At 50.9% G+C, this 24385-nt stretch overlaps 1 protein-coding gene across 1 annotated transcript in view; it reads left to right on the forward strand.

Moving 5' to 3' along the window:
• The first annotated feature begins 504 nt into the window (after positions 1-504).
• JPH3 (junctophilin 3) overlaps positions 505-24385 on the forward strand; it is a 62344-nt gene continuing 38463 nt past the window's right edge. The window contains exons 1-2 of the mRNA XM_009904465.2: positions 505-928; positions 19445-20222. Of these exons, the coding sequence (XP_009902767.2) occupies positions 547-928; positions 19445-20222 (1160 nt within the window). The 5' untranslated portion in view covers positions 505-546. The remainder of the gene's footprint in view (positions 929-19444; positions 20223-24385) is intronic.

A 24385-nucleotide genomic window follows, 5' to 3' on the forward strand; every position in this document is an offset into this window, starting at 1 on the left:
TCTTCTTCTCCCCCACCCCCGTTCCCTGCCTCGGATGGTTTTTAGGTGGAGTCGTTTGCACCAAAACCCAATAGCTGCTGCTGTTCTTGCTGCTATTTTCCTCCCCCCCCCCTTTCTTTCCTTTTTTTTTTCCTCCTTTTCTTTTTTTTTTTTTTTTTTTAATGCTACTGTTTCCACAGCAGAGGAAGAGCGAACTGAGCCTCAACATACTCCCAGAGAATGAATAATCACGAGAAACTGGCTTAAAAGCAGCTCCTTGGATCTGGTGCATGATTTCAATTGAGCTTGATTTGCTTTGAGATTTTTTTTTCTTTCCAATATATATCTATATATTATTTTTTTAATTCATTCTAATTATTATTTTTTTCCCCCCAAGTCATCCTTCTTGGTTCATTTTCTGCCTTTTTTTTTCCCCCCCCTTGCCCCCCCCCCCCCTCCCCCCCCCCCCTTTTTTTTTTTCTCCTTCTTCTTCTTTCTTTTTTTTTTCCTATTTTCTTGGGTTTTTTTTTTTCACCTTTTGGGGGATTTGCAAACCGAATTACATGCATGTCCAGTGGGGGAAGGTTTAATTTTGACGATGGAGGGTCGTACTGTGGAGGCTGGGAGGACGGAAAGGCTCATGGCCACGGAATCTGTACCGGCCCCAAGGGTCAAGGTGAATATTCGGGCTCCTGGAGTCACGGCTTTGAGGTCTTGGGGGTCTACACTTGGCCCAGCGGCAACACTTACCAGGGCACCTGGGCGCAGGGCAAGCGCCATGGCATTGGCATGGAGAGCAAAGGGAAGTGGGTGTACAAAGGAGAGTGGACCCATGGATTTAAGGGACGGTATGGGGTCCGAGAATGCACTGGAAACGGGGCCAAGTACGAAGGCACTTGGAGCAATGGATTACAGGATGGCTACGGGACAGAGACCTACTCGGATGGAGGTAGGTGCTGCTGCATTGATACCTTCTTAGCTGGGGTGGGTGGTGGTGTTGGGGGTACCAGCCTCGGAATGGAGGGGCCTCTTGCTTTGGTCTGTGAGTTTGCAGCCTGCTAGCTTGAAGTGAAAGATGCTCGTACCCTGCAGGAGATAAGGAACCAGCCCAGCACGGCATCAGTCCAACCCCTTGCCACAGGTAGCCCCATATGTTCAAGGGGTCGCTGGGTGCTGGCTCCTACCTCCTGGCCCCTCCTTGACCAGGCTTTTTGGGGAAGGGACTGGGCTGCACTGGTGAAGAGGCATTCAATTCTGGCTCAGGGGAGTGGGAGGATGAGGTGGGCCAAGGCGTTGGGAGACAACCCAAGTTGCACATGGGATTCGCAGTTGTGACCGCACCGCTGGAACCTGTTAGATTTGCACCGAAGCAACCCAGGGCAGGGGGGAAGTGAGATTTGGCGGCGGGGGGAGACAGGGCAGAAGGGTCCTGCTAATGCTACCAATGAGAGGCTGGGGTGTTTGCATGCCCTGCAGCCCTTCCAAAGGCAGCCCCATGCTTGATCACAGCAGGCACAGGACTTTAATTCAGACAAGAGTCTTACATTCCTAGTTTACGGCTTAATGCTTAACGTTGGGGCTCAGAGGGATCACCAAAGCTCTTCTCTGCCGTCAACATGGCTTAAATGAGATGTGGAGGGGAAACTGGGATCAGATTAAAAACAAAACAAAACAAAACCCATGAAAACCCAATTGGAACAAAAATAACCAACCAAACAACAAAATGCTGGGCTAACAAGCTTAGAAGCCAAACTGAGGGGAACAGCTGGTGCTGTGCTGTAAGTGGCTGTATCATCCCCTCGCTCATGTTTTGCGGCCACTTCCATCTAAATTCCCACCATAATCCGAGGCGGGCCTACCTGCCTGCTGGCAGCTGGGGGTTTTTGGTGGCCCTGCCCGGTTGGTTTTGCTGCTGAATGTCTCCATCCAAAGCAGGCTCAGTGATTTTAGGGATGATTAGGGTTTTTTTAAGCTGTTGTGGTTTTCCAGGATTGGTCCTTGAGGGAAACGGCAGCGGTGGTGGGCTCCGTGGCAGCCTTCCTGAAAGGTGCTGCAAGACCTTTCTGTAGAAAGCCCAGTTTGCTGCTTTGTGGATTATACAGGGAGGGAAGCATGCAGAATCCCAGCACGGCAGAGCTTGAAAGGGACCTCCGGAGATCATCTAGCCTGATTAAACCTTACCTGCAGCTGCTTTTTTACGCTCTTGAAGGGAGAGGTGGAACGACCTCTTGATTTTTAATGATAATCTTGTGCTGGTGCCTTTCTCCTCTGGGAAAATAGAGCTGCAACCTTTTGTTTCAGCTGCCTGGAATAATGCTGGGCTCTGAACTGGAATCTGCTGGGTGTGTGTTTGCAAAGCCATCAATAAATCCCAGCAGCCCTCTAGATGAGAATAAACCTTGCTCAGAGAATAAGCACAGTCTCCCATGTTCAGAGCAGTCAGGGAGGGATGTGGGGGGGTTTCTAGGTGCTCCCAACATGGATGCCATCACCCCACTCCTCTCCTGGCACCCAGCCCCTGGCAGGGAGGTTTGCAGGCGGGCAGACAGAAGTGTTCACAAACCACAGGTCTCTGGGGGTTGGGTGTTGCAGGGCTGGTCTTGTCCTCAGCCACACACGTGCCCACACCCCATCATGCTTCCCCCTCAACTGCAGTGCAGCAGTTCTTGAGGAACCTGAGAAGCATCTCCCCACTGGGGTCCCTGACCACAGGTTTCACACTTTCTGAGAACCTACCAGAAGCAAAGAGCTTTTTCTTCCATTTTGTCAGGCCAGGCTGGCTTCTTAGTGTTTGGGGACCAGAGCTGTATTGCTTGTTTGTCGTTCGAGGAGGAGGAGGCAAGAGGAGGAGGAGGAGGAGACAAGGACAGGGGCTGTGACACAACGCTCCCCACTAGGGACCCTCCAAATTGTCCTGGGAGGAGAGGACAGCCATGCTGGAGAGCGATAGTACCTGTGGCCAAGCCCATCCTGCTACTGCAGCGGGGACAGGCCCTACACACCCCAGCCAGGCTCCTCCACACCAGCTTCTCCCCCATTGTGGTTGGACAGTTCCCACGGAGTGACTGAACCCATGTAAAACTGCATTTCCACCAACTCAGTTGCAAGTCCCTAGTGGCCATGACCCTTCCTCAGTTGCCTATCTGAGTTCTGGGTCGAAAAACACCAAACTTGGGCATCTCGAGCCTTTTGGACACCAAACCTTAATGAGCTGTGGATGCAAGAAGCTGGTGTGTGGAGGAGCTCAACTGGAAGGGTGGCTACGCAGCTCTGGCACAGGGGAGGCAATGGTTGGGAAGGATGTTTCTCATTAATCTGTTCGAGTTATTACCTTCATCAAACCGAAGTATCCTAGAGTCTTCGCCCCAGCATCTGTCACTTGCCACCCACAGATAAATATTCATCCCTTGCATGTATTTCTTTTTTGGAGCACATCAAACTAGCCTAGGGGCTGGGTCCCTAAATGTGCAGCGAGGCTCAGGAAGCAAAGTGCCCCAGAATTCATGGGTTTCACTCCAGCTTTACCATTTCCTTACAAAATAGCAGGGAAGGGCAGATCTCAGCCTTCCACCAGCGCTGTCTTGGGGAGAGATATTTTGTGTGACTCCCGAGCACGTGGTGATGCGTTGGGCTCGGAGGTGGGGTACGGCATGTGGTGACCTCAAGTTGTATTGCCACCACCCCCACTGCCATGCCGGCTCTACTCGCAGCCCCAGGTGCCATCTCCCCTCAGCAGCAGCAGCAGCAGCAGCAGCAGCAGAAGCAGCAGCAGCAGCAGCAGCACAGGCTGGGGGCTCACACGTGCAGGCTGATTCCCCCACACGCAGCTTGCAGAGCTCACACCTCCCACGCGACACGCTCATCGCCATGCACACACACCTCTCCTCCTCCCCACACGCCTCTCCTCTCCTCCCCACACGCCTCTCCTCTCTTCCCCACACACCTCCCCTCCTCCCCACACCTCTCCTCCTCCCCACACGGGTCTCCTCCCCACGCCCAGACACCGCCCAGCCCCTCCGCTCCCATACCCATGGGCACATGCTCTGCCCCCATGCCCTCAGCACAGCGCCAGCCCTCCCTGACCCACGCACAGGCCCCATGAATGCCAGCTGGATTCCTCAAGCTGTGCAGATCCCTGTTCATCAACTCGAGCCTATGTGCAGGCACAGCTTTGAAGCCCACACTGCCAAATTACCCTGGTGCTGCTGCGTGCCAAAGCCGTGGTCCTGCACCTGTGGCACACCAGCCTGTCTTTCTCCTCCTCTTGGACCCCCTCTCAAACCACGCTGCTGCTGCCATGTCCTTCTTTTGCTGCCCAAAATCCCTGCTACCTCCTGCCCCCAGCCACCAACACCCTGATATTACATAAACCACACTGCTGAGGATTGCTTCAGTCAGATGCTGGAGTTGCACCACTTGTTTGCTGTGCCCAGTTCCAGAGCAAGGAGCGAGATCGCTCCCTTGATCCAGGCAAAAGGGGCTGAATCCACCTGGACCAGCACCTGTGTGAGCCCAGGTCACTGCTGTGGTCCATGCTGGAAGTGGTGGAACCTCTGGAGCAGAGGACTGGACACCTCCTCCCATTGGAAACCGTCTGAGCAGGACTGGTGATCAGAAGACATCTCAGGTGGTTCCTGCTTTTCTGTAGCTCCTTGGATATTTTGGGAATATTCAGGGACTTTACCCTGAGGACAGTCTGAGTTGTATCTGCAGGACTGCCATGGAATCCTAGGGCTGTGCATTGGGTTTGGGTTTAGTTGCTGGAGGCATAGTTGTAGAGGCAGGTGAGCTGAAGTCGATGGGCTGGATGAGGTGAATAGTGTTGGTTTGACAGTTGACTCAATGATCTTAAAGGTCTTTTCCAACCAAAAAAAAACAAACCCCAAAAAATAGTTGTGTCATTCTGTGATTCTGTGCAGGCCTCAAATCTGCTTATCTGCTCCTGCCAAAGCTCCTTTTCCTCCCCCCTCCGCCCCTCCCCAGCTGAGTATTTGGCATCTGAGACAGGACAGAGGGGCTCAAACAGGGGCTCAGCCCCTCTCCCAAGTCTCTATTGCCCAGCCAGCCCTCACAGTGCTTCCCTGGGCTGGAGTGCATCGAGGCCATGCCAGGTCCCTCCTGCAGCCACCCCCTCACCCCATCCTGGGTGCCCACATGCTCCACACGGCCTTGGCTCTTGGGAGGGCTACCCCAAAAGGGACAGGCGGTCGCATCGCCGTCTTCGTCTTGTGTAATCCTTTGTGCCCACTCACCTACATGAATCATCCCTTTGATAGGTGAGTGAAATATAATTAGTGTTTTCATTGTTAGCACCGTGTGAGTAGGCAGGTGGGCTTTCTCGGCCCGGGTTTGGAAGCGTTCATGCTTTGGGAGCAATGGGGAGAGGGAAGCGGTGTATTGGGAACTGCTGGTGTGGGTTCTCCCACAGCCTGACCTACCTGGGAAGGAGCTGTGGCAGCTCCATGCCCCACTTTCCCCACCTCTGTGATGGCATTGGTGACACCTCCTGCTGCTCCCTGAGCAGGTGCAATCAGGAGCTACCGACCCAATGATTTTGAAATGGCTGAGGAGATGAAAAACACGAACTATTTTGCAACATCAAGCTCCTTGCCAGCATCAATGCTTTCTCCAGGAGGATGGACTGGGGATGCTGTGGGGCTACCTGCCTGCCTGCCTGCCATGGGGCTGCACCACCCTTGCTGAGCAAAGAAGTGGTTCTGAAGGAAGCACCACGACCAGTGCCACTAAGGGCAGCGACATCACCGAGGGCTGCCTCATGCCTTGCTCCACACCAGGGCTTTTTATGGGTTCCTCTCCAGCTGCAGGGAACCAAGCAGGGAGGGCAAATTTCCGTGCTGTCTATTCATAGCACGGATGTCAGAATTACCTTAAAAGTATCAGCTCTCATCTTATTTTGCTGCCAGGAAGGAATTGTTGATGCACTTCAAATAGTGGGTGGAAACAAGCAAATACAAACGCGCCCTGATCCCCGGATCCTCCCAGTTCCTGCAGCATCCAGCCAGAGCCTGAGCTGCTGCTGACAACCCCCCCTGAGAACCTGCTAAATAATAATAATAATAATAATAATAATAATAATAATAATAATAATAATAATAATAATAATAAAGCCCACCAAGCCACCATGAACTTTGTTTATGAGGCATCTCGCTGCACAGGTTTGGTACAGAAGATGCTCGCAGTGTGACAGTGGCTTACAGGAGAGCAGGAAGGGAACCATCAGGACCTGCTCCACATAGGAAAATGAATCAAAATACTAAATGAAGCTTCTGACCAGCCTCATTAAAAATAAATGATATGAACTCATGGTAATTACTTCGCTCCCTGGAACATGCTGCTTAGTTTCAGGTACAGCTCAGGACAGAGGAAGAAGGATTTCTAACCCCGGGGAAAAGTACATGAGAGAGAAAATTGGCAGACAGACTCAGACCCTCACTCTATCTTCTCCATCTTTATCCAGCAGGTGATGCTCCAGGGGATGATGTAAGACCCCAACCTTGGGCCAATCTGACCCAAAATAGAGGGTGACTAAAACCCTGAAGCACCACAATAATATCCTTCCACTGGGGATGCTGGGGTGGGTTTCTCATGGCTTTTAATGCAAATCTCAGGATATTTGCATGTGATTTGATATCCCATGGGGCTCCTCGTGGTTGGGTGACATCTGCTCCTGTAGCTGAAGGTTTGGTTTGTTGTGTTTTTGGTGTTTTTTTTCCCCTTGAAGCTCCAGCTTGTGGAATCATGTGATTTTTGCAAGGTTTTCAGCTTCAGTTTTGAAGCAAGGTTTCCACCCAGACTCTTGCAGAAAAGTCATTCTCCCAGGCTTGGAAACCAGCAGATGAGAGCTAAAAATGCCTTCTCTTTAAAAAAAAAGCCTTGATTTTTCAAATGAACCTGATGAATTTTACATGCTTTGAGCCAGGTAATGCTGACATAGATGAATGAGCTGTATTAATTTAGGCATGACTTGAAGATGCAGCAGCCGGGCAGGATGGGCTGGGCGATGACCTTATAGGGCCCAGCGCTGTGGGTTTGCTTCTGTCTCATGAGATTCTGCAGGGGTTTGGGGTCTGGCTTTGGCATTGGTTGAAGTCCTGAGGAAGAAAGGGGTGGTTGGGTTTTGTCTGTTGGTTGGTTTTTTTCCAGGCTATTGCAATAGCTGCAGGAAAGCCTTGCTGCTGGCTTGCCCTTGCAATAAGCTGGTTAACTTGCAAATCAGTATTTAATGATTTGACTCAATGATCTTGAAGGTCTTTTCCTAACCTAAATGATTCTATGTTAACAAAAAGGGGGAGCTTGGAGAAAAACCAAACCAAACCAAACCCCGAGTGGCAAGGGTTTGTATTCTGGGGGTTGATTTTGGCTTTTCAGAGACAGATTCTGGCCTTTGAATCAAAAATCCTTAAAAACTGCACTTGATGCAGAAGCAGTCCCTTAGAACAGCCACTCTTTCCCTCATGTTATTCCCTGAAGAGGCTCTTAACATATAGCAGAGCATCATGAATCTTCATGAATGAGCGAACAGCCAGAGCAAGGTCCCAAAGTTTTTGGATATCTCACCAAGATGATCACTGTAAAGACACAATTTCCTGCTCAGAGCATCATGTGTCCAGTTCTGGGCCCCTCAGTTTAAGAAGGACATTGAGACTCTTGAACGTGTCCAGAGAAGGGCAATGAGGCTGGGGAGAGGCCTCGAGCACAGCCCTGCGAGAAGAGGCTGAGGGAGCTGGGGTTGTTTAGCCTGGAGAAGAGGAGGCTCAGGGGAGACCTTATTGCTGTCTGCAGCTACCTGAAGGGTGGTTGTAGGCAGGAGGGGGTTGGTCTCTTCTCCCAGGCAACCAGCACCAGAACAAGAGGACACAGTCTCAACCTGTGCCAGGGGAAGTTTAGGCTGGAGGTGAGGAGAAAGTTCTTGACAGAGTTGTTAGGCATTGGAATGTGCTGCCCAGGGAGGTGGTGGAGTCACCATCACTGGAGGTGTTCAAGAGGGGACTGGATGTGGCACTTGGTGCCATGGTTTAGTAGTCATGAGGTGTTGGGTGACAGGTTGGACTTGGTGATCTTTGAGGTCTTTTCCAACCTTATTGATTCTATGATTTTGGACCTGCAAACTGATTCCATGGACTACACAAGGGATTGAGCATTTATTTCACAGGGAATAAATAAACCCTGTTCTTGCCTCATCTTGTCCTGTGCCATCCCCACTCCTGATCCAGACTCATACCCTCAAGTCATGGGGAGCTCAGCATCACCCACACCTCACATGAGATGCAGCCCCCCAAAACCTGATGGTGGCACACAGCACCATTTGTGAGGGCTGGAGAATTAGCCCTTCCTCCTGTGAGCTCTGCTGAGAAATGGGGTGAGATCAGAGAGTTTGTGATAAGGATTAGAGTGCTGGGGGATTAATGGGCTAAGCATTAGCCTGATTTCACTCTGCTTTGTGAAAGGAGCACATTAGCTGGAATAAAGGTGGTGAGTGACACATTAATGTATCCCACACCCCTTGTGCTAAAGCCTCATCCTGGTTTTGACCCCAGTCAGTGGCCACATCCACAAGGATTCAACTGTGCTAGGCAAAACTAGGCACCCCGTTTCAGCAAGGGACTGATGCTCATTTGGCTTTCCCTCTTCTCCAGCAAACACAGGAAGGCTGGAAATTTCTTTAGTACTCTCCTCTTGAAAAGCTCTATTTCCCCTGACTCCAGGACCTGCTGCTTTAAGAAAACTGCCCTGAGATGCATTATGTGTCCCCTCAGAGTTAGTGATTTGATTGTCATTGTAATGGGCTGAAGCGTTTCTCCAAATGCTGGCTGCAAAAAGCAGTAACTAATGAACTCGGGGAAGCAGGAGAGAGAGAAGCTATGAGGGAGAAGGGGGAGGGGATGGTCAGGATGGGCTTGTGTTTTCCTGTGCTTGGTGGAGAGCAAATTGAGTTTTTTCCCCCTTGGAATCCAAGCCTTGCCATGGGTGTGTGGGGATGTTCCTCTGACAGATGTTATCTGATCTGAATCTCCACCTGTGAGTTTTCTGGAATGGCTTCTCCTTACCATTATAAGGTCACTTATTCATCACTGTCCATCCCCTGTGGAAAATGGCTTCACCCCTGCAGTTTGGGTTATCTTCAGAGGTAGGACATCAGCTTTGGGTTTTGCCCCATTCCCTGTCCTGCTGTAGGTTTGCTGTAGGTGGTGCCCACAGCAGAAGGAGTCACAGACCTCATTTTGTTGGAGGACCTCATCCTCCATCTTGCTTTGTGTTTCAGTTTGCCATCTGTAAGTGCTAATATCCAGAGTCTTTGCCAGATCAATGTTTGCCAGTGAGGGAAGTAGCTTCATTCTGCTGATCTCCTGGTTGCAAAGTGTCATAGGGCTGGGCATCATGGCAATGAGCATATAAAGGACTCTCATGCTTTGGATGAGGCTCCTACTGCCCAGATGAGCATTCTCTCCACATGTGAACCTGCCTTTCTGATGGTTTTCCCTGTGGAGCACAGCTGAGCAAACCCTGTTCTGTGCTATTTCAGCCAGACTTACTTTATGTTGTTATTTGCATCCACAGAGGAGGAGGCAGATTCCCAGGCTGTGGCATGAGGCTGGATAAATCCATCTCCTTTCTCCAACCCCCAGTTCCTGCTCCCACAAAAGGTGCCTAGCAAGGCACCTGTCTCTACCTGCTTGCAAGGTGGTCTCCCACATCACATCATCCAAACCCAACCAGCCTCACTGGTTTGGATGAAGGGTCCCTACCATTTAGCTTTCAAAACCATGCTGATAGGAGCCGCAGATTTGCAGGGATGTATTTATTTATCGAGCCCCAGCAACAGACTTAATGCTACACAGCACCCAAGCAAAGCAGCCCATGCCAGCTCTGCTCCAGTCATCCTCTTCTCCTCTCTGCTCTGCTCTTCTCCTTTCTCTTTTCCTGGCTGCCTTTCTCTCCTCCACAGATGCCCAGACCTCGCTGTGCCCATCGTGTCTCTCTGTACCCAGCCCCGCATTCAGCGATATGACTAACATCCATCACGTGTTCCTGCCTGCAAGATTATATTTGCATACTCAAAAATCCATACTTTATTTCTTCCCCTGTGTAAGCAGTTACCAGAGCATATTTTTGGCAAATTAGCAGCCCCAGCAGAAGCATCTGACTGTGTTTTCAGCATGGCTTGGTGATGGTCAGAGCCATGGAGAGCCTTGGAGGGGCTGTGGGGGAGATAATTTGCTGCTGGAGCGGTATCTGTGTGGCACTGCACACGTGCACCAGCACTGATTCCCACCTTTTGTGATGGGCAATGCAGCAAGGAAGTCCTAGCCCTCAAAATCATGTCAGTGTGGGATCTAGGTGAGCATCTGGGGGACAACTGCTGTTCTCCAACCAGCAACTTGGGACAGGGCAGGGAATGTAGTTTGTGCCCATTGCTCCTTGTCCTGTTGCTGGGAACAAACTAAGAAGAGTCTGGCCCCATCCTTTTGCTCTCCATTCTTTAGCTCTTGCTGAGCATTGAGCAGATACCCTCTCAGGCTGCTCTTCTCCAGGCTCAACAGCCCAAGGTCTCTCAGCCTTTCCTCCTTACAGAGGTGCTCCAAGTCCCCTCAGCATCTTCACAGCCTTCACTGCACTCTCTCCAGTAGTTCCCTGTCACTATTGAACTAGGGGAGCCCAGAACTGGACCCAGTATTCCATATGTGGCCTCAGCAGTGCAGAGTAGAGGTGGAGGAGATACTTCCTCTCCTGCATCTCCTCTTTGGGATGGATGCTTCTGAGATGCTAAACAAAATCAGTGCATGAATCCTTCCTGGGCTCAAAAGTGGTATCTGTAGAGCATGCTCCTTCTGTTGTATCACAAAATACCAGCCTAATTACTGCCACTGAACATCCCTAATTAATATGCTGCAGAGTTCATAGATAAGAGATCTGGGGCAGGGAGCATACCAGGAAGGACCCTTCAAAAGATGGACAAGCAATTTTCAAGGCTTAATTACTCTGGCTGGGTTTGGAAAACTGGACAGGCATGTTGGACACCTCAGCCCTCGTTCCCAGATTTCACAGAGTGGCAAAAGCAAGCTGGGAGGTTCAGCTATCACTGCCAAACACAGCCACCATAACAGGTGGATCTGGCTGTGCTTCAAGGATGGGACAAAGCCTCCAGAGAAACCTGCCTTTTGAAGCCTGCTGTTCCCATGCTCTCTGGAAGCCTGTTCCCATGTCACTGATTATTTATCTAACCTGGGAAGACCTTGTGTTTATCAAGGGGGTTAGCTGGGGAGTTCTTCAGTGTGAGAGATGGATAAGGAGTATTTTCCTAGGCACTTGACTTTTTTTTTGGAGGCCATGTTGTGATAATCATAGTATCAGTGTGTCCATAGGGCCTCAGAATGCTTTACAGCATCCTAAAGAACCACCTGAATTTCTCCATATGAGAAGCTGAAGCAGAGGAAGGCAGAGCAGGGCTGGGCAAAGCTCCCTGTGTGCTTCACCCCCTGTGCTTGCCAGAAGTTTCATCCTACAGGACACAAAATTGGCTGTCTTGGTTTGGGAAAAGTCTGTGAGCTGCCTTCAGTCCCTAAAGCTTTGTACTTCATGGTGTGCCTGGGCCCGAGCCAAAGGGGTCGGCAGCCTGCAAAAGGCCAGATCCTTGGGTACAGGGAGAGGGATGCAGCTGTTCCAGCCCCCCAAATCCTGACCTGTCTCCTTCCAACGCTATGAAGAAGATGGGTCAACTCTATATTCAGGTGCATGATCCCACCTTGGGCCAAGGGAAGCCCCATGTATGTTGCTGGGCTGTGAGCAGATCATCCACATCCCTTGGGGCTTCCTTCTGGTATCTGCAATCCACCTGCTGCTCCGGCGTGCCCTAAGGGAAACCCTAAGGTGTCTCACCACCCTCAGTGTAAACAATTTCTTCCTTCTCTCCAGTCTAAATCTCCCTCTTTCAGTTCAAATCCATCACCCCTCCTCCTGTCACAACAGGCTTGGCTAAGAAGTCTGTTCCTAGCTTTCTTCTCAGCCCCTTTAAGTACTTAAAGGCCACAAGAAGGTCTTCCTAGAGCCTTCTCTTTTCCAGGCTGTACAACACCAACCCTCTCAGTTTTTCTTCATAAGAGAGATGTTCCAGCCCTCCATCTGGGCCAGAAAGGACATTTGCTAGATGCCCCAGGTCTCCTTTCCCTCTCCATCACTCTCTTATGTACATAAGGCACCTGGTATGGAGCCAAATGACATCAATGTAGTGACTCTTCTCCTTGCCTGAGGTTTCAGCCTGGTGTGATGTGTGTGGGAAGAGCAAGCCATAAGCTGATTGCCTCTTCCCAGACATGATGAAGACCTTATCTGGGAGAGCAAGAAGCTCTCTCTGTGGTCCTGGGCCCATGAGCACCCACATGAGCCCTGCCACAGTGGCTGTACCCTGGGGAAATGGTGATGATGGAGATACAGAAGATAGAGATAAATGGAGGTGGATGTCATCTTTCTCTGCTCCCCAGGAAAATCACCCAAAACTCTTTGGCAAAACCAAGGAAATGAATGGAAACTTGTCAGTGTCCCTGGTCTCTGTAATGCCTCAGATCCTCCTGAAGCACTTTGCAAACAGGAGCTAATTAGCTTTCCTAATACCCAGCTGAATTGCACATGATCCCTGTTTTCAGCCAGGAGCATGGAGGTGCAGAACTTACACCAAACCATCTCATCACCAGCTCTGCACAGGGTCCCACTCACATCTCCATTTCTGCAAGGTGCAAACCAGGGTGAACCCTGACTGGGTGGATTCTGGGGACAACAGCAGCAGCCCCTGCAGACTCCCTGCTCCCTTCCCAGAATGAATTTTAGCCTCCTGAGCCAAATGCTGAGGAAGTGCTGAATAATGGCAGCAAATGAGATTACTTTCTGGTGCTTGTCATTTCTCAAAACAGATGATCTCCTGCTGGAGCATCAGAGATGATGCTTTGGAGGCCAGGGACTTCCTGACTTCTGCTTTCAGTCTGACTGGCTCCAGCCAAGAACGGGACTCCACCTGGTCCTCAAGGCAACAGAAATTCCTGCAGGAGTTTTAAAAGCTATCTGGAAACAACCCAGCCTTGCTCCAAGGGGAGCAAGACAGAATACCCCTCCCGTAACTAGGAAAAGTGACCAGCAACCACGTCAGTCACTTTCTTCTCCCTGTGTTTCCATCCCATCCTGGCTTTCCTCATTTTCCCACTGCCCCATTCCCTTTCTCACTCTCCACCTACTGTTTCCAAAAGAGGAATATTCTCACTCATCCACCTTTTGGGACGACTTCAGTTATTTTCTCCCAGCCTCAGGCTGTGCCTGCCCCTTATCTTGGCATCACCTTTATCGTGACCAAATCCTACTGGAGCAATCACACCAGGAGTCAAGAAATCTTCCCTGTGGTGAGCAGAAACACAACCTGCTTATTCCTTGCTGCAGATTTCCCATTCCCAGGGCAGGATCAGACCATCCTTTCAGCAGGAACCTGGTGGTGGCTGAAATGTCATGGCTAGACTGTCCAGTGCTCTCCTGTCATGTATCTGCTTTTGTCCACAGCTTCCACCCAACCCTACACTTGTCTGCAGCTGCTTGTGTGGTGGTGCCCTGACCACCTCATGGCTGCTGCATTTTTCCTGATGGGATCACTCCATTAATCTCATGCAATTAATGTTTCAGGAAGCATTTGGCAAATATGGAGAGTAAGGAAAGAGCTATGAAGCAGAAATGGCTGATGCTTCCCTTCTGTACCATAGCAAGTCACAAATTACCAGCTCAGGAGGATTTTCATTCCACGTTCAAGACTTTCTTGCTGCTCTTTGTCTTGCATTCATGACAGTGACCTGCATGGCTAAGGGCAAGAAGTTGGCACAGGCTGCCCAGGGTTGCAATGCCCAGGCAGACTGGGAATCTCTCTGGAAAAGACTCCACAGCCTTCCTGGGCAGCCTGCTCTAGGACACCAGCACCCTCACAGCAAAGAGGTTTCTTCTCCCCTTCAGATGGAACAACCTGGCTTCCAGTTTGTGCTGTTGCTGGGCACCACTGAAAAGAGTCTAGCCCCATCCTCTTGCCTTCTGCCCCTACCTTTAGCTCTTGCTGAGCATTGAGCAGATCCCCTCTCAGGCTGCTCTTCTCCAGGCTAAACAGCTCCAGATCTCTCAGCCTTTCATCCTCAGATGCTCCAGGGGTCAAGGCTGGGCAATGCAATCAGTTTGTGACCAGGACTGCAGTGGTGTTGGCTTGCTCCTTGCTTCCCATGTCTATGGAGGCATGTTTCACTCTTGCACACAGTTAGAGAGGACATCTCCTCCTCTGCCCTGACCCTGGGAGGTGCTCAGCAATCTGAAGTCCTCGGAAACCTCCATTCAGCACCTCAGCAGATCAGCCTGGGGCTATTTCACATCAGAGCTGCTTGTCCCATTAACCTCAGCCCCATGCTATGGTACTCACTGCATGGACTTCCTGTTGCACACTCCCTAGCTCTGAGACAGTTGTAGCTGCTCCACCCTGGCATGCCAAGTGTAAGACCATAAAATCCTGTTCCTCTGCAGGGAGAAGGAGTCTCCCAGCTCCTTGTGAGATTAAGCTTTGTGCATACATCTGCAAATGTTAGGGGGCAGAGGTTAAACTGAGCAGTGCAAGGGGAGAAGGTGATGGTGCTTAGCAATGCAGATCAGATGGCTCTGAGACCTTCCTGTACTCATGGACAAATCCTGGACTATTCAGGGGTTTAAAATGTGATGAAGTCAGATGAAGGGAAAAGTGCTCTTTGAGTGAGAAAGGATGGATGAATTCCACTCCTTAGAAGGAAGCTCTTTGATCTGCTGGTGGCCAACAAGGTGACCAGAGGTTTTGGTGACCATCAAAGACCAGTCCCCAGAGGCAATTCATGCTACAGCATCCAGCAGAGAAGCAACCAGGAGAGCAGCAATACCATGAAAGCAGACTTGGGGGGTTGAGGTTTGCTCTCTGCTGAGCACTTCTTCATGGCTGAGGCCACATCTGGAGTACTGAGGGTACTGGAGGACTGTGTCCAGTTGGGGTCCCCAGTTCATGAGTGACACAGAACTACTGGAGAAAGTCCAAAAGAGGCTAGAAAGCTGCTGAGGGGATTGGAACAGATCTGTGAGGATGAAAGGCTGAGAGACCTGGGGCTGTTTAGCCTGGAGAAGAGCAACCTGGGAGGGGATCTGCTCAATGCTCAGCAAGAGCTAAAGGGTGGAGGGCAAGAGGATGGGGCCAGACTCTTCTCAGCAGTGCCCAGTGACAGGACAAGGAGCAACGGGAACAAACTGGAACCCAGAAGGTTCTATCTGGACATTAGGAGAAAATTCTTTGCTGTGAGGGTGTTGGAGCCCTGGAGTAGGCTGTCCAGAGAGGCTGTGGAGTCTGCTTCTCTGAAGAGATTCCAAACCTGCCTGGACATTGGGATCTTGGGCAACCTGCTGTGGGTGACCCTGCTTTAGAAGGGGGGCTAGACTAAATGATGTCCAGAGGTCCCTTCCAACCCTCATCACTCTGGGATTCTGGGATACTGGGAGGGAAGAAGCAGGACAACCTGGCTGGCTGGGGTGCTCCTCAAGTCCTTGTATCCTCTGCTTAGAAAGATCAGCTTTGCCCAGGAGATGCAGAGATGGCTTCTGGCAGCTGTGCAGATCTAGGAGTAGACTTCTAGGCCATTCAGAGATGACAGCTTCCCAGGAGCCTCTGCCATGCTGGGGACAGCACAGGCACTGGCTGCAGCTGTCACCTGCTGAGACCAATTTGCCAGCCCTGCTCCAGCTCAGACATGGTCACGTCTGCTCCAAGAGCCCTTTCTTCTGCTCTTTGCTGCTGTCCCTGGTTTCCAGCAAGGGCTGCACTTGCTTTGTGGTGCTTCTGTTTAATCTGCTTGGGGTTTTTTTCAGCTGCAGATTTGCTAGGAGATGGGGAGGTCAAGGGATCTGCCTGAGGGCAGGGATCGAGTCGAGAGGTTCAGCCAAGGGACAGGGATTCCAGGATTTGGGCAGAGCAGATTGTGAAGAATCTCATGCAGGATCTTTCCTTCCTGTCCTATTGCCCACACTGGCATCTTTCTCTGAAACCTATTGGATCCATCTCTAGGAGAAACAAGAGGTTGAGCATAGGCTGAGGAGATCTCAAGCCAGCTTGGAGGTTCCCTTTGCATGGATGCTCAGGGTGTTGGAGGCTATCACCCCCATCCAGCTGCCACACATCACCCCCAAGAGGTTGTCCTGCTGAGATACTCTGGGATGGAGCCAGAAAGAGGAATGACAGCCTTCTAAGGGGCAGCTGAGAGAACTGGGGTTGTTCAGCCTGGAGAAAAGGAGGCTGAAAGGAGACCTTCTGGCTCTCTTCAACTCCCTGAAAGGAGGTTGCGCCTAGGTGGGAGTCAGTGTCTTCTCCCAGGGAGTTAGGCATAAGACAAGAATAAATAGCCTCAATTGTGCCAGGGGAAGTTTAGGCTGGATGTGAGGAAAAATTTTTTCACCTTGAAGGTTGTCAAGCCTGGGCCAGGCTGCCCAAGGCCCTGCTGGAGTTCCCATGTTTGGAGGGGTTTCAAAGCCATGGAGACATTGCTAAGGGATGTGCTTCAATGGTGACTTGGCAGTGCTGGGCTGATGGTTGGATTTGATGATCTTAAAGGTCCCTTCCAACCAAAACAATGCTATGACTCTGTGCTTTTATGGTGCCAGGTCTGCAAGGATGGACAGATGGCTTGATGGGCTCTCTCCTGCCACAGACACCATTCCAGTTTGCTACTGGGCACAGGAAGAGCCGTGGCTGTAGATCATCAATTGTTACCTGTTCTTTAGGACACCAAAGGGGGCTGCAGTAGGGCAAACCAGGATCACTGCTCAAATTCAACCACAAGACATGCCAAGCTCTTTGCCATCCATCTTGATGATTGTCCCCCATCCTTCTCCCCACCAACACTGCCACTACTTCCTCACTCTGCCCACCAGTGCCTGACATAATCCCAGTGCCTGCCTCCCTCCCCCATGCTAATCCTATAAACCCTCGGTAAATCCTTCCCTCCTGGCCCTGCCTCTCCATGTCCCTTCTCTGAAACAGTCATTGTGGGGTCCCTCAGCTTGAGGCTGGCATTTTTTGGGGGTGTTACAAGGCTGCCACCCAGATAATGTAGCACCTTGGAGGACTGCCTGCATTAGAGTGGATGATGGAGCCCTGAGGGATTTGTGCAAAGCACTGGGAGCTATTAGATAACAGCTGATGCACCCTAAAATGCACCCAAAACCATGCCAGGTGCTGGTTTCTTACCCTTGGGAAGCAGGTGCCTTGCTCAGCATGAGCTGCTCCAACCTGTATCTGTATCCAGAGCAACCACTGAGCTATGGGGGCTGGGTGGTGGAAACCTCTAAGGAAGTACTGAAGGGTAGGATGGGGATGGAGAATTAAATGGAGTAGAAGGATGAGTAGGGTTGGGATGACAAGAGGAGGGCTCCTCTGGGTTTGGGGATAGGCATGGCCAGCACAACTCATTTTAATACTACTTTCTGCTGGGCTGCAATGAATGGTGAGAGAGAAAATGCTGCAGCAAGGCAGAGAGGTCCCAGGGAACAGTATTTTTGCAGTTCAGGTGGACCTGATGGGTTGCTCATGTCTCCAAATCCTGGCCTGTTTGCAAAGGCCAAAGGGCATCTTGTGCAAAAGGGCTGTAAAACCTCTATCAGATGGAGCCAGCAACCACCATCCAGGCTGTTTTCATCATTCCAGTGTGACTCTCACAGGCTTCACTGTTTCAGCAAGGCTGTTTTAAGACTCCCTTGGCGTGCAAGAGCAGGACTGGGGTGAAGGGAGGCCCCAGTGCTTCGAGGTGCTTCCTGCTCCCATCCTTGCTCTTTGCATCTCCAGAGCTGGGAGAGAGCAGGGCAGCCTGGGGCTGGGATCAACCACAGTATCCCAGCAACACCAGTGCCAGGGGAGGACACATCCTCAGTCTCATCAATCCACCCTGAGAGGGTTTTGGTGAGCAGTGAATTCATAGAAGCATAGACTTGTTTTGAGTGGAAAGGAGCTCTAAGTTCATCAAGTCCAAGCATCAACCCATGCCCACTAAACCATGTCCCAAAGTGCCATGCCTACATGTTTTTTGGACCCCTCCAGGAGTGGGGACTCCACCACCTCCCTGGGCAGCCTGTTCCAATGCCTGACCACTCTGTCAGCAATGACATTTTTCCCAATATCCAGTCTAAAACTGATGCATCTTGAGCTAGTCCAGAAAAGATTAAACTGACCTAAGAATCAAGACAAGCCCCACAGGTCACTGGGCTGGGATAAAAGGCAAAAGGGTGTCAATCCCAGAAGGAGAAGGGATTGTAAACCACTGCAGTTTATGGCCACACTCTGTGCTCCACTTGTACACCCCAGGCTGGATGGATTTCTTGATGCTTCCATTCCCAGCGCTGTGGAGAGGTCCTGTGTGTGTTTTGTCCTGCTAAAGAGCAGTGAAGCCATTCCAGTGTGAGCCCACGCAGATGTAGGAGTTCAAGCAGGGGCACATTCCTGAGGAGACTCTCCAAATGGATCTCTCTCTGTGAGGCCTTGATTTCTACAGAGCTGCTCCCTTCTGCTCCATGCCAGATGAGCAGCTCCTCAAACAGAAACAAACATCACAGTGGACCATCCACTGCCAGCCCTGCCAGCAGCATGGGCAGCAATGGGATCTGTTCCCTGATAACAATTCCCTACCCCATCTCCCTCTTCCCTTCCCTTTCAAAGTAGGGGTTGATCTAAGGGACACTACCTTGAAGCTAAGTGATGTCTTAGCCAGCTTCTGATATTTCCATTCTGCAGCTGGACACCATGCCTGCAATGATCTGACCAAGATGTTATTTTGTCCTCCTGTAATGTAAGATTCCAGTCCTTGTCACACTGGGAGGCAGAGCTGCACTTTGCTGCTCCTGCTAAGGAACAGGCTTGCAGAGGAGTTTGGTGCTGTTAGTCACAGAATTCCAGCATGGTGGAGTTTGGAAGGGACCTCTGGAGATCTTGTCCAAGCAGGGTCACCCACAGCAGGTTGCCCAAGATCACAATGTCCAGTGGGGTTTGGATCTCTCCAGAGATTCCATAGCCTCTCTGGGCAGCCTGCACCAGGGCTCTGGCACCCTCACAGCAGAGAATTTTCTCCTTCTGTTCAGAAACAACCTCCTGGGTTCCAGTTTGTGTCTGTTGCCCCTTGTTGGGCTGCTGGACACCACTGACAAGAGTCTGGCCCCATCATCTTGGCCCTTACTCTTTAGCTATTTTTGAGCATTGATCAGATCCCCTCTCAGGCTGCTCTTCTCCAGGCTAACCAGCCCCAGCCTTTGCTCCTCACAGAGATGCTCCAGGCCCCTTCATAACCTCCACTGCACTCCCTCCAATAGTTCCCTCTCTCTCCCACGGTCCATAGGATACTGTGCCATGAAACCCCTCTTTGCTTTTGTCTCCTCTTCCTAGGGACATACCAGGGCCAGTGGGTCGGAGGGATGCGCCAGGGTTACGGCGTGCGGCAGAGCGTTCCCTACGGCATGGCTGCGGTTATCAGGTCACCCCTGAGGACGTCCATCAACTCCCTGCGCAGCGAGCACACCAATGGCACGGCGCTCCACCCCGACTCCTCGCCGGCGGTGGCCGGGAGCCCCGCGGTCTCCCGGGGAGGCTTCGTCCTCATGGCCCACAGCGATGCCGAGATCCTCAAGAGCAAGAAGAAGGGCATCTTCCGGCGGTCGCTGCTGAGCGGGCTCAAGCTCCGCAAGTCTGAGTCCAAGAGCTCCTTGGCCAGCCAGCGGAGCAAGCAGAGCTCTTTCCGGAGCGAGGCCGGGATGAGCACGGTCAGCTCCACCGCCAGCGACATCAACTCCACCATCAGCTTGGGCGAGGGCGAAGCCGAGCTCTCCGTCATCGAAGACGACATCGACGCCACCACCACCGAGATCTACGTGGGCGAGTGGAAGAACGACAAGAGGTCAGGCTTCGGGGTGAGCCAGCGCTCGGACGGGCTGAAGTACGAAGGAGAATGGGCCAACAACAAGCGCCACGGCTACGGCTGCATGACCTTCCCCGACGGCACCAAGGAGGAGGGCAAGTACAAGCAGAACATCCTGGTCAGCGGCAAGAGGAAGAACCTCATCCCGCTGCGGGCCAGCAAGATCCGCGAGAAGGTTGATCGAGCCGTGGAGGCTGCCGAGCGGGCGGCCACCATCGCCAAGCAGAAAGCGGAGATCGCGGCCTCCAGGTAAGGCGCTCCCCGGCCCGAGGTGGCTGCGGCTGGATGGGAGAAGTGGGATGAGACTTTTTGTGGTAGCGGGTGCTGGAGCGGTAGGTATTTTACATGAGCTGCTGGGAGCAGGCAAGCCTTGTGGTGGGCATGTGCTAGCATAGGCAGTGGTCAGTGCTATCTGAACCCTAAAGCAGGAGTGAGCAGCATCCTGGACAGCCAAGCCGCTGGCCTTGCCCAGGCCTCATGGGTGGTGTTCAGAAGAAGGTAGATCCAAGCTGAATTGTCCCTCTGCTAACTCCGAGTGGCCTTTGTGAACCAGCCAGTGAGGACATGTGAGGCCATCCAGAGCAGTGGTTGCACCTCAGTGGGACTGTACTACATAGAATGATAGCTGTCACTCAGGAGGTACTGAGCCTTCTGCTCTGTTTCTGCCTAGCCTCTTTAATAAGCAGGATGATGATACCCTTAGCGGCAGAGCTCCTGAGATGCTGCTTGCCCATATCATCTGTCTGACTTACCGCCAAGGGGAACCATCCCTGGGTTGGCCTGTGCTGGGAGGATTCCCAGCTATTTGTGTTCCCAAAAGAGGTTTTGAGTGGAAAAGCAGTCAAATCGCTGGCTGCAGCTGGTGGATGCTTGGGGAGAGTTTGCTCTGCCTGAGGCTCTGCTAGAAAGCAGCAGATCTGGGTACCCAAATAATCCCTGCAAGCTTCAGGGAGCCTCTGCTCCCCAGGATGTCTGTAGCCATCATGGAACTGCTCAGTGATTCAGAGCTGGGACCTGATCTGGCTGAAAACCAGAAGGATGGAGAAGGGAAAGGGGTCAAGTCTAATTTAGGTTGAAACAGGGACAGACTCCAAGCTCACGGCCAGCTCAAACACCTTCTAGCAGGCTCCCAAAATGCACCTGAAATGTCTTAACTTGCAGTGAGATCCCAGACAAGAGGTGAGTGGAGGAGGAAAGGCTCCTCCACCAAATTCTGGACTCTTTGTCTCACATTTTAGGCTTGGTTTGACAGAGCATTGTCATCCTCTCTGGTTTCTGAGCTACTGCTGCATACAGCAGCCAGGCTGGGGTTAGGGGACAAACCCAGGTACCTCCTCCTCAGTCACTTGTGCTGGGTTAATTGCTGACTCTGGATCATTGGTATGCAGAGTCACACTCAAAATCTTTATCAGCATGTCTGCTGATGACTTATCTGCAATGTGAATGAGGCTCCCAGGCTTGCTTTTGGGAGCGTATTTGGGCTTGATGACATTTTTGAGTTGATATTGTACCCAACTGTTGTCAAAGCTTTGGGTTAAAAATGAGAAATCCCACTAGATTGCCAGGTAGGAAGCAGACTGCAGAGCAGCAGAAAGGTCAGATCTTTTCCTGGGATCTGGGGATGTGAACACCTCAGTACAAAAGCCCGAATCATGGAAACATGGAATTGTGATCTACTGTGAAGTGCCAGATCTGAGAACCTGAGCATTCTCCATCACCAGGTGGTAATGGTCCTGGTGCACTGAGGTGGGATTTGGAAGAGATATGATCCCCTCATGGTGGAAATGCTTGATGAGCCATTGACATGTAATGGTCCACCTTCTAATTATGAGAAAGAAGGAGAAAATCAAATCTGATAAGAAAGCCATGGTATGAATAGCTTCATCCCCTGTACTGGCTGGGGTGACATGGTCCTGAGTTCTGCAGGAGAGCTGGGAGGGAGGATGAAGCCCATGACCACATGTGCACATGGAAGAGGAGAAAATATGTGGGACTTGGGGACCACTCAGTGCCCCCTTCAATCATCAGTGAAGATGCAAAGAAATAAATGAATGGGAGTGCAGACAGTCCATCAGAGACTCAACATGGTCCCATCAGGAAGTGCTCCATGAGCAGCCTGGCATCTCCATCCCGCAGCTTGGCTTCTTCCACCGTTTGTGCTTGGTCTTAACTAGTCTGTCCTTGACTAGACACATGGGGGAGAAAGCATCAGCAGGAACCCAGGGCTTGGCTCTTTCTATGTCACAGCCATTGCCTCCAGAGCACAAGGGTTGCTGGGATGCTGAAAAGCCCTTTATTGATCTTCTGTGTAGCTCATCCCTAGGGCTGGGCAGACTTCGATTTGACTCGTGCTGTGCATTAGTGCAGGGTTACCAACCACAAGTGACATCTATCCCAGGAGCTTTTTACTGCCTGTGTTGGTGGTTTGTGTTGAGATCACAAAACCTACCAGCAAAGAGACAAACCATTTGGGTGGGATTGCAGGATTTAGGCTTTACTGGGGACATGGAGCAGGTGGGATGGGATTAGTTTGGCTCAGCCTGAAGGTCTTGGAGGGTGTCTTGGGTTTGCAATTTGACTGCACACAGAGGAGGCCTGAGGACCTGACCATGCAAGTGAGGAGAACCTGATTTGTCTGAAATCCATGATCTTTCATCTAGAGTTTTTCCTTTTTATAAGGGTTAGAATAGAACAGAAAATAGAGTAGAGTAGAGTAGAGTAGAGTAGAGTAGAGTAGAGTAGAATAGAATAGAATAGAATAGAATAGAATAGAATAGAATAGACCAGGTTGGAAGAGACCTTTGTTCTTGCAGTCTTTCAGTGTGCATAGAATCACAGAAACATGGAATCATAGAATATTGGAATCATGGAATTAGGGAATCACAGAGCCACAGAATCACAGAAACATGGAATGATAGATTCATAGAATCATAGTATCACAGAACCACAGAATCACATAATCCTAGAACCATGGAATCATAGAAGCACAACATCATTTTGATTGGAAGAGATCCTTAAGTTCATCATGTCCAACCGTTACCCCAACACTGCCAGGTCACCACTAAACCAGAAGCAGAAGACAGCAAGGTTTTACAAGCCTACAACCAGCTAAGAAGTCTTCCATATATTTAGCCTGATTAATTGTAAAGCTTCTAAACGAGTAAACACTCCCCTGCAGCGCCCACACCAAACTGCATCATCCAAACGCAGAGAAATGCTCCACACAGCCAGTGGGTGCCTTGGTGGAGGCCTCCTGGCGCTCATTTCATGGCTTTGGGGCTCAGGGGTGCGATATCCCTCCCCCCAGCACCACCATGAGCTGGGGTTTACCGTCGCCTGGGGACCCGATGACAGCACCGGTGTGTGCCTATCTGTGCGTGCGAGTGTGGCGTTCCCTTCTGTCTAATAATCCGGCTGAGTTCACTCTGCAGCCTTTCCCTCGGTGGGGGAAAATCTGTGCCCACCCACGGATTTCATTAAATTTGTAGGAATCCAAGTATTTTTGAAATCTCTGCCTCTCTGTCAGAGTCAGTTGGAATTGGCCAACACGTTCAAAAGTTATTAGTGTGGGAGTGATGGCATATAGATACATAAACAGCACAATCACAGAAGTGAGCCCCATTTCCTGAGGAAAGCAGGCTAAAAACAGTGTACTGGAGACAAGGAAATTGGATCCTCAAAGTCGTTTGAGTCTGAGCACAGAACGGTGTTAGCCGTGGCACAGAGAAGGAAGCTCTTTTGAGGAGCAGCTTTTAGGTTCAGGAGCTGACTCTCCTGATTGATCTTTTATTTTCTTCATAGAAATGGAAATGCAAACACAGAAATGGAAATGAAAACACTTTCTCTCCTCTTCTGTCTCGCTGAAATAGCTTGTGCAGAGTCAATGGGCAAGGAGGGGGATGAATCAGGTCTGAAAAACTGCTGTTGATATCAGCTCTTGTTTTTTTGGAGGTAGCCAGGGAGCCTTTTCCCAACCTGTTTAAATTAAGGAGAACAGTGTCCTCTCTGTGCTATGGGATGCTTCATTCCCTTCTCATATCAGCCAAGAGCCATCACTCTTCCTGCTGCTACCCTGGAAGGATGAAGGATGCCCTGGAGACACTGACTCCCATCTCATTAGTGCTGATGTTCATAGATTCATGGAATGGTTTAGGTTGAAAGGGACCTTAAAGATTGTCTAGTTCCAACCCCCCCCTGCCATCAACAGGGACACCTTCTAGTAGAGCAGATTGCTCAAGGCCCCGTCCAACCTGGATTTGAACACTTCTAGGCTTGGGGCCTCCACAGCTTCTCTGGGCAACCTGTGCCTTGCCATCCTCATGGGGGAGAATTTATTCCTACTGTCTAATCTAAACCCATCTTCTTCCAGTGTGAAGCCATTACGCCTTGCCCTGTTGTTCCATGCCTTTGTA

This window comes from Dryobates pubescens, chromosome 19 (genome assembly GCF_014839835.1).
Source record: "Dryobates pubescens isolate bDryPub1 chromosome 19, bDryPub1.pri, whole genome shotgun sequence".
Taxonomy (NCBI): domain Eukaryota; kingdom Metazoa; phylum Chordata; class Aves; order Piciformes; family Picidae; genus Dryobates; species Dryobates pubescens.